The 17,117-nt window shown below is 43.2% G+C and overlaps 1 protein-coding gene across 1 annotated transcript; it reads right to left on the bottom strand.

Moving 5' to 3' along the window:
* Nucleotides 1–2,890: 2,890 nt before the first annotated feature.
* Nucleotides 2,891–14,268, bottom strand: NPS (neuropeptide S). The gene is made up of 3 exons (XM_088841979.1): nucleotides 14,106–14,268; nucleotides 6,638–6,750; nucleotides 2,891–3,070 (listed from the first exon to the last, which is right to left on the bottom strand). Exons 1-3 carry the CDS (start codon nucleotides 14,266–14,268, stop codon nucleotides 2,891–2,893), a joined length of 456 nt encoding a protein of 151 aa, XP_088698105.1.
* Nucleotides 14,269–17,117: the final 2,849 nt, after the last annotated feature.

Raw genomic sequence — 17,117 nt, 5'->3', positions numbered from 1 at the left:
CCTGGCGTGCTGTTATTCATGGGGTCGCAAAGAGTCAGACACGATTGAGCGACTGAACTGAACTGAGGTAAGAAATGAAACTCAAGGGACTTACTGTCAGGTGGATCAAGATGAAGTCGCAGTTACTCCTCCCTTGGAATGTTTGCATTCTGTGGGCCTTTAACACCTTCCCTCGGGCAGCTGGTTCTAAAGGTGCAATTCAGGTTTTCATCAACACTTCAGTTCAGTTCAGTTCAGTGGCTCAGGGATGTCCGACTCTTTGCGACCCCACGGACTGCAGCACGCCAGGCCTCCCTGTCCATCACCAACTCCTGGACCTTACTCAAACTCATGTCCATTGAGTCGGTGGTGCCATCCAACCATCTCATCCTCTGTCGTCCCCTTCTACTCCCACCTTCAATCTTTCTCAGCATCAGGGTTTTTTCAAATGAGTCAGTTCTTCGTATCAGGTGGCCAAAGTATTGGAGTTTCAGTTTCAACATCAGTCCTTCCAATGAACACCCAGGACTGATCTCCTTTAGAATGGACTGGTTGGATCTCCTTGCAGTCCAAGGGACTCTCAAGAGTCTTCTCCAGCACCACAGTTCAAAAGCATCAATTCTTCAGTGCTCAGCTTTCTTTATGTCAAACTCTCACATCCTTCTGTCATCTCTCTAATGATACTATCGAAACATGACTTGGAAGTCTTTTTTATCTTAAACACTTTATCCCTAAAACCTTAGCATGAGATAGACCTTTTCCTTGGAAAGCAAACTTTCCTGTCTGCCAGGTTTCCTCTGCTGCAATTTTCAAAGTGCAAATACTTTCTCAGAGGCCTTTTGTCCTGCACTCCCTCCTCGAGGTTAGAATGATATTTCAGATCCAGAAATGGGAAGAGAATTTTTCCAATTATGTTTTTGGTGTTTTATTATTCTAACCAATCCATATAAATGCAAATAGGGAATTAGGAAGATTCCTCTGCAATAAAACCTTCTTTCTTCCTTACACGATGGACATCATGATGGCCATGAGCTTACTAATGCAGTCGCTGGTTTTCAACTTTGCAGAGGGAAGTGATGTCTATCGGCCTATCTAATTAGCTTCCCCACCAACAATGCTAGGAAGATTTTTTAAAAAGCCCCAAACCAAAAAAACACCATTTTCCCTGACAATCACCTGTCAGATTTTCCACCATTTCTTGGGAGCACTTTACATCTCCTCCATGAAGCCTCCTGGGGCTGTGGGGCCTGTCTGTGGGTAGGTAGTGCATGGACTCCCTCCTGGCACTTCCAGATGCCCCAAGGAGAGTCCAGGCTTGTAGCGGAGGATAGGGAGAGTGGAGCTGCCCGTAGAAGTGCCAGGGCAGTTCTAACGCCGCCTTCATCAGGATATCGTGAACAGTAAACAGGATAATGCATATCAGATGTCTGGCACATGATATGTGGGCTTCCCACTAGCAGTAAAGAATCCACCTGCTGATGCAGGAGACAGCAGAGGCGGGTTCAATCCCGGGTCGGAAGATCTGCCAGAGTAGGAAATGGTAACCCGCTCCAGTATTCTTCCTGCTTGGGAAATCTCGCGGACAGAGGAGCCTGGCAGACCACAATCCATGGGGCTGCAAACAGTCAGACATGACTGAGCACACACACATGTAGTGTGTACTCACTAAGTGCTAGCTAGTACTCTCATATGCACTTTAAATTAGATTTTAAAGATATACACAAATGTATATTGAATGTGCCACCAAATTTATAACTGTAAATTTTTATTTCCCATAAATATATTTTCCTTAAATCCATGTCTCTCTTCAGAAGTTTGATATTTTCAAGAATGATAATAATAAAAAAGCAAAGTTGCCCTCATAGACAAAAAGGCCAGGACCTTAGGGACAGAAAGCAAAAGGACACAAAGATCCTAAGTCCTAAAATACATTAGGACTTGTTCATCTCATTTGTGTCTATACTGACAGAGTGAAGTGAAATAAAACAGTTTTCTTGGTTAGAACGTCCTTAGCATTTTTTTATGGAATTAAACGTGCACATACACATTTATTAAGGTTATGCATTTGAGGTAATAACTAATCAACTGATGTTGCACTATACTTTTTTTTTTTTAAAAAAAAAGGAATGTCAAGAGTTTCTATGGAAGGGACGACTGGTCTTCTCTGGAGCAGGAGCGATTGGGGCTTTGAGGAGCACAGATTGGGAGAACTGACTCACAGGGACTCCCCGATCCCCGTAGCAATGCTGGGCCGTCAGTAGTTTTCCGGTTGTCTTGATCTTTACCGGCAATATTTCTGTGTTTTAAGATTTAAAAAGAAGAAAAATTTCCGAGACAAAATAATGATCCATGTCTAAGTTTATTTGATGGAAAAGGGTGGCAATAGTTAGATCCAGAGGGCTCTGATCATATTTGTTTCCGGTGTCAATCGACTGAGAAAAATACACTTGTGTCATGAGCCTTAACTTTGCTCACTCTCACAGGAGTTTTTTAGAAGCTGAAATAACACATCCCCAAAGCATTGGCCCAGCTAAGCCATTTCAGAAAACCATACTGAAAAGAAAAAAAAATCAGTATTATATTACAGGCATGGGGAAAAAAATCATACCATTTTCATCATAGTAAAAATACTCATACTTTTTGGTCAATTTAAGATCAAAGCAAATGTGTCTATCTCTACTCAGGCAAGCTGCTAACTGATCACATAAATATTTTATTCTCTCACAGTGAAAGTTTGACACGGGCTTACATTTTTTAAAACTTAATTTACTCTGTACCAGTAAGGAGAGGGAAGATATTTAAGAACCGACAGTGTACCAATACTTAATGATAAAGATATAACTGACTTTTAGCACGTTAGTCACACTATACAAGATTTGAGATTACTTCCCAGAGTCCTTTTCACACTTATTCATGATTTTGCTCTTCGAAAGGAAGTTTTTTTCATCCCTGTGCCGACACCATTGCGAAAGGACCGTTTCATAAGTGTCTTCTCCAAAATTGGCTTTAGAAAATCTAGTCCCTCTCTCCTGTCCATCCTGGTTGGGCAGCTGTTCAGCAGAATGACAAAGTAATCAGATTTTCCAGACACCTGGCAATTAAGATGGGGGAGAGGGAGAGAATACAGCTTTAGGGTTCAAAGCTTATTTCAATTGTAACAATTTTCAGAATCTTCTGCTGATAAATACAATATAGCCAATATTCAAAGAGGGTTTTGCTAAAACACTTTTAAAATATAGACTTTAGCAAAATACAAAATACTGTTTGAAGCTGTCTACCCTCTTCTCTAAATTTTCTACTACTTATGTGATTGCAGCTATTCAGTATTTGCATCGTGCACCCTACAGTTATCTTGTTGCTATTACTTTATAAAGAACCTTTCAAGTGGCACTAATTAGTCTTGGGAATGTTTTTTTTAATTCACTGAGAAAAACAACCCGTGATAACCAAACTCCAGGTTTCAGTTGCAGCCACTTTCCTTCTGAGGCCTGCCCTGAGTCACTTTCCAAATCTCTCCACAAGGATGTCTTTGAACTTGAGAGTTGACATCTTTGTCTCTTTACTTTGGCTCAGTTCCACCAGGGGCTCAAAGGCCTGAATGATGTAAGATGGTATAGGGGGCACTAAGCTGTGAGAGAAACAAGTCTGAATTCTTAGAGCTCAAGTTGGCCATCGAGAACACTCAGTTCAATCTCATACTTTGTAGACGGAGAAGCTAAATAAAGACCTGAGGAGCATGATGGGTAATCTCTGTGCTACGTGCTTATTTGAATCAGCTGATTTTAACCCCTCAAAAAGCTTTATGAAGTTGGCACTAATACTTCCTTGCTTATTTTTTTTGCTAAGTCACTTCAGTCGTGTCCAACTCTGTGTGACCCCATAGACGGAAGCCCATCAGGCTCCCCCTTCCCTGGGATTCTCCAGGCAAGAACACTGGAGTGGGTTGCCATTTCCTTGTCCAATGTGTGAAAGTGAAAAGTGAAAGTGAAGTCACTCAGTCATGTCTGACCCTTAGTGACCCCACGGACTGCAGCCTACCAGGCTCCTCCATCCATGGGATTTTCTAGGCAAGAGTACTAGAGTGGCTTGCAATTGCCTTCTCTGTTCCTTGCTTATGCTGCTGCTGCTGCTGCTGCTAAGTCACTTCAGTCATGTCCGACTCTGTGTGACCCCATAGACGGAAGCCCACCAGGCTCCCCCATCCCTGGGATTCTCCAGGCAGGAACACTGGAGTGGGTTTTCATTTCCTTCTCCAATGTGTGAAAGTGAAAAGTGAAAGTGAAGTCACTCAGTCATGTCCGACCCTTAGCGACCCCATGGACTGCAGCCTACCAGGCTCCTCCACCCATGGGATTTTCTAGGCAAGAGTACTGGAGTGGCTTGCAATTGCCTTCTCCGTTCCTTGCTTATACTTTCCCTTAAATAAGGAAATTAATTACATGGCTTACAGGTGAAGCAGGACTTGAATTGAGGCATCAGACTCTAAGCCCATGCTTTTCAACCGGGTGAGAGCTACAAGAGGAAAGCGGGCTGAATGCTTTTATTATAGATAAAGAACATTCTAAAGAACCAAGAGCACACGCTTCCTCTCCTGGTACAGGAAAACAAGTTTGGTTTGGGGTGACTTTGCAAGTTGACTTGGGACCAGAGTACATCCCAAGATCCTCCACCCCCCATTGGGGTGGAGGCTCCCTGAGGGGTCCAGCAATCAAAGCCCCCAGAAAAACCTTTCCCACTGGTCTCTTTGGGAATGCATGGGCATTTAGGAATTTTAGATCTGGAAATAATCAGAGAATTTTAGAGGTATTGGTCATATTTGTCATGGGAAAACCAATCAAAAACTCTGACACTCTGTCTTACCCTGTGAGAATATCTAAGCATGATATAATGCCATCTATTTTAAATTTCCAACAACAAGGGCCTATGAGTCATTTCAGGAAGGGAAATACTCCCATTCTTTCCAGCAATTCTCATAATTCTACATTTACATTGTGTGTATATATATATGCATCAATCCTAGTTACAGCAATCCCAAAACATCAGTGTGTGTGTGTGCTCAGTCTTTTGGTCATGTCCAATGCCTCTCAACTCCATGGACTATAGCCCATCAGACTTCTCTGTCCATGAGACTTTCCAGGCAAGAATACCGGAGTGGGTAGCCACACCCTACTCCAAGGGATCTTCCCGACCCAGGGATCAAAACTGTGTCTTCTGCATTGGCAGGTATATTCTTTACCACTGAGCCACCTGGGAAACCCAAAACATCAGTAAACATCCCTAACAAGATACTTTGCTGATCAATGAAGGGAGTCCTTGTCAGAGAGACTCATTAACTGCATAATATGGTATATTTGCCTGCTTGATAAACTTTATGAAGTTTACAACAAATATAAAAGCTTCTATGTTCTTTGCATAATCCCTCACCCTAAACAGTCAAACTGGCACCATTACTATGTGATGCAGTTATAATGAGAACAAAATTGTCACACGAAAAAACAGAAATATGGAAAATTCAGTGAAGGAAGAAGCATTTCATTTATGGACAAGATGATCTCATAAGAACAATAGAAGAAAGAACATTCTTAATTAAAAAAAAAACATGTACAAGTGTCTTTGTTCAACAGAAATGTCATGAACAAACCTTCAGGGAAAGAATAGAACATAATTAGGAAGGCATTTGAGAAAATATACTAATTTGTGGGTTGTTACTCATCTATTTGATCAATGTGTTGTCTTATAGAATCAATGACTAAATTAGTGTGGGATGCTCATAGGAGAAAACCAGGAAAAAAGAAACTAGATTAAGTAAACAAGAAATAGAAAAATGATATGCAAAGATCGGTGAGAAGACTCATAATGTAAATAGCTAGATCATTATGTTGGGACATATAGTTATTGTTCAGAATTCATGTGGCATCTCATTATCTTAAAAGTGGCTTCATAAATTACACTGACTTCAGTCATGTAATGCCATGTTAAGTTTTACTGAAGCAGAGTTAAAGCATAAAAAATCTATGAATGACAAAAGATATTTTAAATTTTTAAACAAAGTATTGATATAACACAACTGAAATATCATATAGAAACAGTATTAAAACTTCCAAAGAAAGAAAATGTCATTTTCTGAATGTCTTGATCAGTTCAATGAATACAGTTAGGAGTTCAATCAATATTCTTCAATAAAAATATGAATTAGTATTTTATATTATGTTTCATTGAGAACTGACATATTATCTATATCCTGTATCTGAAAAAGTTACCATTTTTGTAAAATTAAGAAATTTGCTGCTTTTGAAAAATAATCCATTGTATCTTTAATATAGTTTCGAATGTAAAATGTTCACTTTGATTATGAGTTGATGCATGTGAAACAAACAATTTATCATGAGCAAAGTAACTTAGGTTTTACATTGAAATTATTTTCTTATGCAAGGCCGACTCTTAAATAATTCAAAGCAAAGTTTAATATAGCCTGTATTACTATTGTAAAAATCTTCCTTTTTACTTAATTTTATGGTTACTCATATTTCTTTCATTGTAAGCTCTAATAATAAAGGAAATAACTTTTGTTACATATTTCTAGAGAGTATTTTGAATTTACATACTTTTCAATTTTAGTTATTTAGTCAACCATCAAAAATAGAGGCAAAACTCTTACCTTAGAAGATGAAATTGGATGACACCAAAACACATGCATTGTAGAAATCAACAGAAATAGAACAAGATTGAATTTTAATGAACTGCAGAGTAGGAAAAAAAATTCAGAAAAATCTTATTCAGGCAAGTATAAATTAAAAAGCATATACAAATTCAACATTTTTCTTTATGGAAAAATGCAATCTCTTACCTAATCATTCTGGACTTCCTGAGATCTCTGCAGATGGGTGATTTTATTCCCAGATTCCTCTGTTACTATCAGATCCTCCTTGGGTGATCCTTTTATACCAGAAAAGTTCAAGAGTGAAAATGTCATCATGTCCCATCATAGGTGACTAACTGATTCTGGCTGAGGCCTTTTGTTCCTCTTAAGTTGGAAAAGGACAATAACATATAGGCGTTGTCGTTGACCTACCAACTATTGACTTTATTTAAAGTTTGCCATTAAAAATGCCCTTCAGAAGCCTTGTCTTCTAGACCAGAGGTCTCGAAAGGAACCAGAAGTTTGTTTAACTCAGAGTTTAAACATTTAAGAAGGATGACATTATTTCCTTGAATATCCAGGCATTTATTTTCAGAGAATAATGCAGAAAGGATCCTTACAGGAATAAAGAGCATCAACCCAAACAATGTGCATACATTGAGTTTTCCACAGCAGATGTCATTTTTTAGGACCTCTGAGATTAGAGGAGGGAAACAAATGTCTCCCACCCCCTACTTGCCACTCATCCTCCAGATAAAGGGAAGGCACAAACTTTGCCCCCTTTCCTTTGTCATTGTTCAGTCGCTAAGTCACGTCCCACTCTTTGCGACTCCATGAACTGCAAAACACCCAACTCCCCTGTCCTTCACTGTCTCCCAGAGTTTCCTCAAATTCAAGTCCATTGAGTTGGTGATGCTATGTAACCATCCCATCCTCTGCCATCCCCTACTCCTTTTGTCTTCAGTCTTTCCCAGCACCAGGGTCTTTTCCAATGAGTCAGCTCTTTGCATCAGGGGGCCAAAGTACTGGGGCTTCAGCTTCAACATCAGTCCTTCCAACGAGTATCCAGCATTGATGTCCTTTAGAATTGACTGGTTTGATTCCCTTGCAGTCCAAGGGATTCCCAGGAGTCTTCTCTGGTACTGCAACTCCAGAGCACGAGTTCTTCAAGAGCACCCAGCCTTCTTCATGGTCCAGCTCTTACATCCACCCATGACTACTGGACAAACCATAGTTTTGCTTCCCCAAAGTCCTGCGGCCAGAGTTCTGGGAGGGCCTGCCTGCCACGGCCGCTTTTTTCTCTCCAGGGCATGAAGTTCCCCAGGAAGCCTCTCCTGACCTTGTGTACCACATTAATAAGTGGCATCCACATTAATGATGGGTGTACATTAATGAATGGATTCGGGCGCACTAAGTGTGAGCAGATGTTGCTGAGGCTTACAATGGAGGGAAACACCGAGCAAGGTGCTGCTTCCTGCTTGGGTAACTAGTATTGGCTCTTGAGACAGAGCCAATATTTTTGGAATACAAAGCAATGGAGGAAAATCCTTGCCTTCTCAAGATCAGCATCTTTTGGAGGACAAAGCTGTCCTATGTCTGGGATCTTCAATGCCCACTGGCCAGTGCTTCACCCCTTTCTTTTAGGAACTGACCGGCAGTATGATTCTCACGTGATTTACAATCACACAGTCACACTCCACCTTCCACAAGGAAAAGTAGTCAACGTGACTCTCAAGAGAATCCAAAAATTAGTGCCAGGTTGGGAGCTGGGGCATCTGATCCAAAACCTTTGGTAGGCCTTTTGGAGACATTCTACAGAGACTTAAGACACCAAGTGACTCAACACCCATGGTTCCTTTTGGTCTCTCCTTCAGTTCAGTTCGGTTCAGTTCAGTCGCTCAGTCGTGTCCAACTCTTTGAGACCCCATGAACCACAGCACGCCAGGCCTCCCTGTCTATCACCAACTCCCGGAGTTCACTCAAACTCATGTCCATCGAGTCGGTGATGCCATCCAGCCACCTCATTTTCTGTCGTCCCCGTCTCCTCCTACCCCCAATCGCTCCCAGCATCAGAGTCTTTTCCATTGAGTCAACTCGTCGCATGAGGTGGCCAAAGTATTGGAGTTTCAGCTTTAGCATAAGTCCTTCCAATGAATACCCAGGATTGATCTCCTCTAGAATGGACTGGTTGGATCTCCTTGCAGTCCAAGGGTCTCTCAAGAGTCTTCTCCAGCACCACAGTTCAAAAGCATCAATTCTTCGGCAATCAGCTTTCTTCACAGTCCAACTCTCACATCCATACATGACCACGGGAAAAACCATAGCCTTGACTAGACGGACCTTGGTTGGCGAAGTAATGTCTCTGCTTTTTAATATGCTATCTAGGTTGGTCATAACTTTCCTTCCAAGGAGTAAGCGTCTTTTATTTCATGGCTGCAGTCACCATCTTCAGTGATTTTGGAGCCCAAAAAATAAAGTCTGACACGGTTTCCACTGTTTCCCCATCTATTTCCCATGAAGTGATGGGACCAGATGCCATGATCTTCGTTTTCTGAATGTTGAGCTTCAAGCCAACCTTTTCACTCTCCTCTTTCACGGTTTCTCCTTAAACCCAGCTAAAATTTCAAAAAGCAACAGAGAAAATCAGTGAAACCAGAAGCCTGTGCTTTGTAAAGAATTTTTTAGCTAGATTGGCCAAAGAAAAGAAAAAAGAGAGAAAATACTTAAATTGTTAGCATCAGAGATGAAAGAAGCAGGATTGCTACCGACAGTTTAAAACATTAGAACTATGAAGAAATACACGGGTACTCAGTCTCTTGTAATAATTTATAATGGAAAAGAACTTGAGACTAGAAAGAAAGGGAGAGAAGATGACATTTTGCTGAGTGAGGAGAGATCTCTGAAGCAGGCCTGAGAAAGGTGTCCACTGAAATGGAGTTCGGCAACAGACCCTCAACAGACTTGCGTATTCACGGAACGTGTTACCGTCGGATGTGGTCAAGGTGGTACTAATGATGAGGATCTCTGGAATGTTAAGAGTCAGTTCAATCTCACCTCCCCTCCCCAGTTCCCCTGTACAGACACCTTCTGCTTTGTTAGACGACCATAGGTTTATCCTGAAAAGAGGGTAAGGCAGGGGACCTCCTGATGGAGTGACTCAGGTACAGTGGCATTATTGAGTCCTCTCCCACCAAAAGGAAGGTTAAAAGGCATTTTGCTCAAAGCCGAGACCTATGGATCAGTTCTCTGACACAGGTCCAAGCACACCATTAGCTCTTTACCCTGGAGACAAGTGAAAGGAACTCGTCTCTGAGGTCCACCCTGTGTTGTAAGTGTCTGATGCATTTCAACCAGGATCCGATGGTGGGGGAGACAGAGATTTGAGCACCGAGTGAGTGAAGTGAAAGGCGCTCAGTCGTGTCCGACTCTTCGCGACCCCATGGACTGTACAGTCCTTGGAATTCTCCAGGCCAGAATACTGGAGTAGGCAGCCTTTCCCTTCTCCAGGGGATCTTCCCAAGCCAGGGATCGAAACCAGGACTCCCGCCTTGCAGCTGGATTCTTTACCACTGGGCCACCAGGGAAGACTGGATGCCTGGAATGTGGGGTGGAATCCTGGGGTATTGTGGGGCAGGGGGACGAGACTGGAGTCGGGGTATCTAGAAAACCCTGGAGACGTTGGTTCACAGGGCTTTGCTTGGGACCACCACCTCCTTTGGTAACTGTGCCTGTCATGTGATGTCCATGAGAGGCATTTCTGGCTCAGCTGGAACCTGCAGAGACCCATCGTCAACACCGAAAGGGCAGGTTAGTGCTCCACTCAGCCCTGGAATTTAATAGACTTTTCATTGAAAGTTTATCCTCTTATTTGTCACAATGCAACCATCTCTGAGTCACCCAAGCCCTTTTCACATATTTCCTCATGGCATCAGTGTGAACGCCGGAGGGAGAAGGGACACATTCTTCTTGACTTTTTCTTCTCATTGGTCAAACCTGAGGTCGAGACACGTGTTCAGAACCATGTTTCAGAAGTTCAAGCACATCATGTATTTTGGACAGAAAAGATCAACAGGAGCTCTTTCTTTTCTAATTTCCAGTACTTCCTTCCTGTTATGACCCCAAGAAATGTCCCGGAAGCACCACCTTGATCACTACTGCATTTGGCTCCTTGCTGAAAGCAGGACTTGTAAATGTGTTAAAATGATTTTAAGGGAATAAGTGACAAGCTGGAAAAGGTCATCAGCTCAGATTAATTTAGGGTTTTGGTGTCTTAAAAATAATTCTACAATTGATTCCATTGTCCCTAATTATAACACATATTAAGCCCTGCATCTTTTAGCATATATGGAAAAATCAATTTCATCTTAACGGCTTCTTAATTCATACAACTGCTCTATCCTCTGAAAGTATAATTATAATGCAGAAAGTGGCTGAGTGCATTTTCTCGTTTTATACCAGAGTAGGGGAAATAAAGGCTTAGGCAGAGCTTAGGTTAATTTATTGAAATAAATCATCTCTCTGGTGCCTGGTTGCTCTTAAAATGCTCTGTTAGAGTTTTCACTTGGGCGTTCAGAACAGGCCCAGTGTTGGAGACCGAGGTTTTGTGGAAATAAAAGGCAAAGACAATTCAGAAGGTGCTGGTGGAACAAACAGTGCAAGCAAGTCTCCTTGCTTCAGAGCATCATTTCTTGGTGTCAGTGCTGTTGATATTTGTAGCTGATGGTTTTTGGAGGTTGTTTCCTGTGTGTTGGAGGAGGTGGGAACAGCCTCTGTTCAGTAGAGATCAGTAGAACTGCCCCCTGCCGCCTGAGCTGGGACAACGGAATATGTCTCTAGACACTATCAAATGTCCCCTGGGTAGGGGAACCAAACCACCTCCATGGAGAACCACCGTTTAGAGATAAGTTCTGCTCACTCTCTCTCCACGGACATGGAGTTCGTGGGCGGACATATATTTCACAAGCATGGCATCACTGTCAGGTGACGGTATGTTTTTCTTTCTTGGTGATGCATAAAATAGTGGTGCATCTTCTATGGATAAAATCTTAGGTTCAATGGAATAGTACCTACTTTTAGAAAGGAACTGTCAAAGGCAGTATTTGAGGCATGTTACTTAATATTATATGTTCATTTAAATAAGAAGAAGAACTGTTAAAAAAAAAAAGATCTTCACGACCCAGATAATCACGATGGTGTGATCACTAAACTAGAGCCAGATATCCTGGAATGTGAAGTCAAGTGGGTCTTAGGAAGCATCACTATGAACAAAGCTAGTGAAGGTGATGGAATTCCAGTTGAGCTATTTCAAATCCTGAAAGATGATGCTGTGAAAGTGCTGCACTCAATATGCCAGCAGATTTGGAAAACTCAGCAGTGGCCACAGGACTGGAAGAGGTCAGTCTTCATTCCAATCCCAAAGAAAGGCAATGCCATAGAATGCTCAAACTACCGCACAATTACACTCATCTCACACGCTAGTAAAGTCATGCTCAAAATTCTCCAAGCCAAGCTTTAGCAATACGTGAACCGTGAACTTCCAGATGTTCAAACTGGTTTTAGAAAAGGCAGAGGAACCAGAGATCAAATTGCCAACATCCACTGGATCATTGAAAAAGCAAGAGAGTACCAGAAAAACATCTATTTCTGCTTTATTGACTATGCCAAAGCCTTTGACTGTGTGGATCACAATAAACTGTGGGAAATTCTGAAAGAAATGGGAATACCAGACCACCTGACCTGCCTCTTGAGAAACTGTATGCAGGTCAGGAAGCAACAGTTCAAACTGGACATGGAACAACAGACTAATTCCAAATAGGAAAAGGAGTACGTCAAAGCTGTATATTGTCACCCTGCTTATTTAACTTATATGCAGAGTACATCATGAGGAACACTGGACTGGAAGAAACACAAGCTGGAATCAAGATTGCCAGGAGAAATATCAATAACCTCAGATATGCAGATGACACCACCCTTATGGCAGAAAGTGAAGAGAAACTCAAAAGCCTCTTGATGAAAGTGAAAGAGGAGAGTGAAAATGTTGGCTTGAAGCTCAACATTCAGAAAACGAAGATCATGGCATCCAGTCCCATCATTTCATGGCAAATAGATGGGAAACAGTGGAAACAGTGGCTGACTTTAATTATTTGGGCTCCAAAATCACTGCAAATGGTGACTGCAGCCATGAAATTAAAAGATGCTTACTCCTTGGAAGGAAAGTTATGACCAACCTAGACAGCATATTAAAAAGCAGAGACATTACTTTGTCAACAAAGGTCTGTCTAGTCATGGCTATGGTTTTTCCAGTGGTCATGTATGGATGTGAGAGTTGGACTGTGAAGAAAGCTGATCGCCGAAGAATTGATGCTTTTGAACTGTGGTGTCGGGGAAGACTCTTGAGAATTCCTTGGACTGGAAGGAGATCCAACCAGTCCATCCCAAAGGAGATCAGTCCTGGGTGTTCATTGGAAGGACTGATGCTGAAACTCCAATAGTTTGGCCATCTGATGTGAAGAGCTGACTCATTTGAAAAGACCATGATGCTGGGAAAGATTGAAGGCAGAAGGAGAAGGGGATGACAGAGGATGAGATGGCTGGATGGCATCACCTACTCGATGGACATGTGTTTGGGTGAACTCCGGGAGTTGGTGATGGACAGGGAGGCCTGGCGTGCTGCGATTCATGGGGTCGCAAAGAGTTGGACACGACTGAGTGACTGAACTGACCTGAACTGAAAAATGAAATGAAGCAAAAGTGTTAGTTGCTCAGTCGTGTCTGATTCTTTGCAACCCCATCAACCAAGCCTGCCAGGCTCCTCTGTCCACGGAAGTTTTCAGGCAAGTATACTGGAGCAAGTAGACATTCCCTTCGCCAGGGGATATTCATGACCTGGGAATCGAACGTAGGTCTCCCTCACTGCAGGCAGATTCTTACTGTCTGAACCACAAGGGAAACCTAATTAATAATGAAGTATGCTCTTAATTTTTTTCACTTATATACATTCTTAGTTACACACTTCTGCACCTTGTCCTATTTTTCTTACACTTTGGTTTTATTTTAATAATACCCTGAAGTTGTTCTTAAGAAGGCAGACGTCATGTTGGACATAGTGTCATCATATCATAAGTGGCATTTTTATAAATAAATTCCGTTAATCACTGATGTGATATCTCCGGTATATTACTGATGCACCTGGTGAACAGCAGCCGGAAGCTGCCTTTATAAGGAAGCCCCGTGAGGAGAGGAAAACCTGCTATAAAGCACCTTGCTCTGCCAGAGACTGGATGCCTCCGGAAAGCGTTTTCGGGAATGATCTTCACAGCAGCCAACACTTCATTTATGAATTCATCCAAGAATCAGTGAAGGCCCACTCTCTTCCAGGAAATGCATGAGTTTCTGGGGATGCAGCCATAAAGAAACCCCGCAAAGGATAAACGCAGAGGGGAAAGGACAATTCCAAGGTCAGGGTGGGGTGGGAGCAGCCCCTAACAGAACTCGGCCTTGACTGTGAGGAAGGGCAGAGCACCATGTGCCCCCAGGGGACAGGAAACAAGCACGTGGTCATCTGAGGACCCGAAGGCGGCGCAGTCTGGTGACCACAAGGATTCACTCGGGAGGGCCCAGGGGTTCCCCACGGGGCAGGGTGTGCACATCCTGCGCTTGAATCTAGGCTCACAAATGCTGTCAAGCTGGGGAGGAGACCTAATCGGATCTGTGCTTTAGAAGAACGATCCGGCTGCCAGGAGTAGGTGGCATGGGAAGACGGGGCATCGGGACAGAGAGGCCCCCACCCCACGGGTATAGACGGGATGGTGGGGCTGGGCACCAGGGTGGCGGCCCTGGAGCTGGAGAAAAGCAGATAAAACTGAGATGTTTGGGAGACAGAAATGAGTGGACACAGTTAATGACGAGACGGGTGGGGCAATGGGGTGACTCAGAGCGATCTTTTTCACCAGCTCATCATAGCTGCTCAGAAATGCAGCACCTCCAAAGGTCAGCAGTGGCCAAGGCTGACCACATCCTCCCATCCTCCCCGTCCCTCCTCCACCCCGCTCCTTCTTCTCCAGAGTCTCTAACTGCACAAGCGTCCAGCCTCTGTTACAGCCACATCCTCACCATCCTTCACCCTCATCAGGGCCTCTCCTTCTCCGCCACCCAGCTCAGAGCCCACAGTCCATCATTACAATGATGCTTTCCCTCAAAAGCATCCCCCCTCTCACAACTGGCAAAACTCCAACCTTGAGTGAATCCATGTGACCCCGTCTCTGAGCCTCACTCAGGTTATAACCATAGCAAAACCGTACAACAGAGGTTCCCGGTCTCATGGAAGACTCTATGACCCTAGATCTCCCACGAGCCCCAGCTCCGCCCAAGCAGCATGATGCATCTGTAAATAGGCCCCTCCTCTCAGTATGTCAAAAGGAGATTTCATGCCTTCTCTCCTCTAATGCTCTTATGGTCCACGGTCCTATTTTACACCGAACCCCCCTCCCCCAAACACACACACATACACACAAATCTGTATGTGGGTGTGTGCTCAGTCGTGTCCGACTCTTTGTGGCCCCATGGACTGTACCCACGAAGCTCCTCTGTCCATGAAATTTTCCAGGCAAGAATACTAGAGGGGGTTGCCATTTTCTACTACAGGAGGATCTTCCCAATCCAGGGATCAAACTCAAGTTTCTTGTGTCTCCTGCATTGGCAGGTGGATTCTTTACCACTAGCACCACCTGGGAAGCCCATACAGAATTTTGAGCTCATGGTTTTTTGCTGAGAAAGCAGAGGCAGAGTCGGGCTCTCTTTGATCTTTCCACTATGAAAACCACTGACTCCCTCATGTCAGTACCCATGCCCTGACTCTTGCCTTGCTGTGATGGAGTAAAGTCCTTGCTCCTGTTGGGGGCCAAACCCCCTAACTTCTCAGGAATTTTGTGCCCATGGTTCTCTCCCCTCACTCCCCTGCATTCTCTCTGGCTCATAGATTACTATCATCAAGCCCTAAGTCCCCTTCCTGCTCCCTTCCTGCACCTTTCAGAGGCCATTTCAAAGATGGTCTGAGTGTCGTAAAGAGGGAAGCAGATGGGAGGAAAAGGACCAGGCTTTGCCCGACCACTGGTACTGCAGCCACCCCCACTGTGGTGCTCTGGGCCTGGGATGGGGCACACATCCCCCACAGAACTTTGCCTGGGATCCCCAGTTTAAAGGCTCAGAGTGGAAAAACGCTCAGCCCTTCAGGGTTGCTGAGCAGAGAACCAAGGACCCGATTTGCTGAGTGAAGGCTCTTGTCTGTAGGCAGCCATCCAGGACTCGTAATTCCCATAAATCCTAGCTCTCAGGATGACCCTGCTGACTATATTTTCACTCTTAACCTCTCTCTGCATCCTTTTCCCCCGAGGTTTAGACATCACATCCATAGATTCTACCATCTAGTTTTTATGAGCACCATAGTTATTTTCCAACTATATACCCATTTAAACTTTACAGTCTTTTATTAGGGTTGTATTCATGGACAAATAAATACAAGACTCTTGAAACTTTATCTACTGGAAGCTTCTGCCTCTGCCTACGAAACGATGCTGATCTCCCAGCTCAACGAATTTCAAGTCATTATCTCTGAGAGTTTTCTAAACTTCAGGTCCCTAAACAGGATGAAGATAAATGTCGATCTGAACCTCTTGTTATTTTGTGGATTTTGTTTTTACGTTTTTGAAAATTATTTTATTGAGAATTCTGAAGCTATCAATGAATATCAATGAATGAATACATATAATTTCCTGCGAAAAGGAACATTAACCTGATTATAAGTATGAAATCTACACTACATATATTTTGGGTTTGGGACAGATGACTTACGATCCGTATGCCACAGCAGTTGCGTTGCCATAGTGCATATTTAGGCTAGCTACTTACATACAGTCACCTGTGAACATTTCAAAGGTGTCTAACTAATATCTTAGCCATACGACTAGGAGCAGATGCTGTAATCCACTCTTGAACAAATGAGAGGTTTTGGAGCCCAATGAAAGCATCTCATTTGCTTTAAATATGTGTGTCATTTCTCTTGACTGACGTTTAGTTGAGAAAGATTTGTGATACAGGTCAGATGCTGGCCACGAGGAAAGGTAAATACCTGAGAAGAGTAGGGAGGAAGGAAGAGAGACAGGAAATGTCCGGCTTGGATTTGTTCCATCCAGCTGCTGATCCAGCTGGGCAAGAGAGCCAGAGGGCACGATCTCTCCCCCAGGACAGAAGGGGCCCCACCCCATGGCATGACGAAGAGACTTAGGCTTTTTCCACATCCTCGCCAACACTGGTTATTTGTGGTCTTTTTGCTGACAGTCATTCTGAAGTTGTGAGGTGATATTTCATCGTGGCTTTGGTTTGTATTTTTCTGGGGATCAGTGTGACCAGAATCTTTTCATGTGACCATCAGCCATCTCTATGTCTTCTTTGAAAAGTCTATTGAAGTCTTCTATTTTTAAATCTTTTCTCTTGCTGCCCA

This window comes from Moschus berezovskii, chromosome 12 (assembly GCF_049115385.1).
Source record: "Moschus berezovskii isolate FMDL1 chromosome 12, NW_MosBer_1.0, whole genome shotgun sequence".
NCBI classification, from domain to species: Eukaryota; Metazoa; Chordata; class Mammalia; order Artiodactyla; family Moschidae; genus Moschus; species Moschus berezovskii.
The sequence above is the reverse complement of the archived record's forward strand: the minus strand, read 5'-3'. Positions and strand labels throughout refer to the sequence as shown.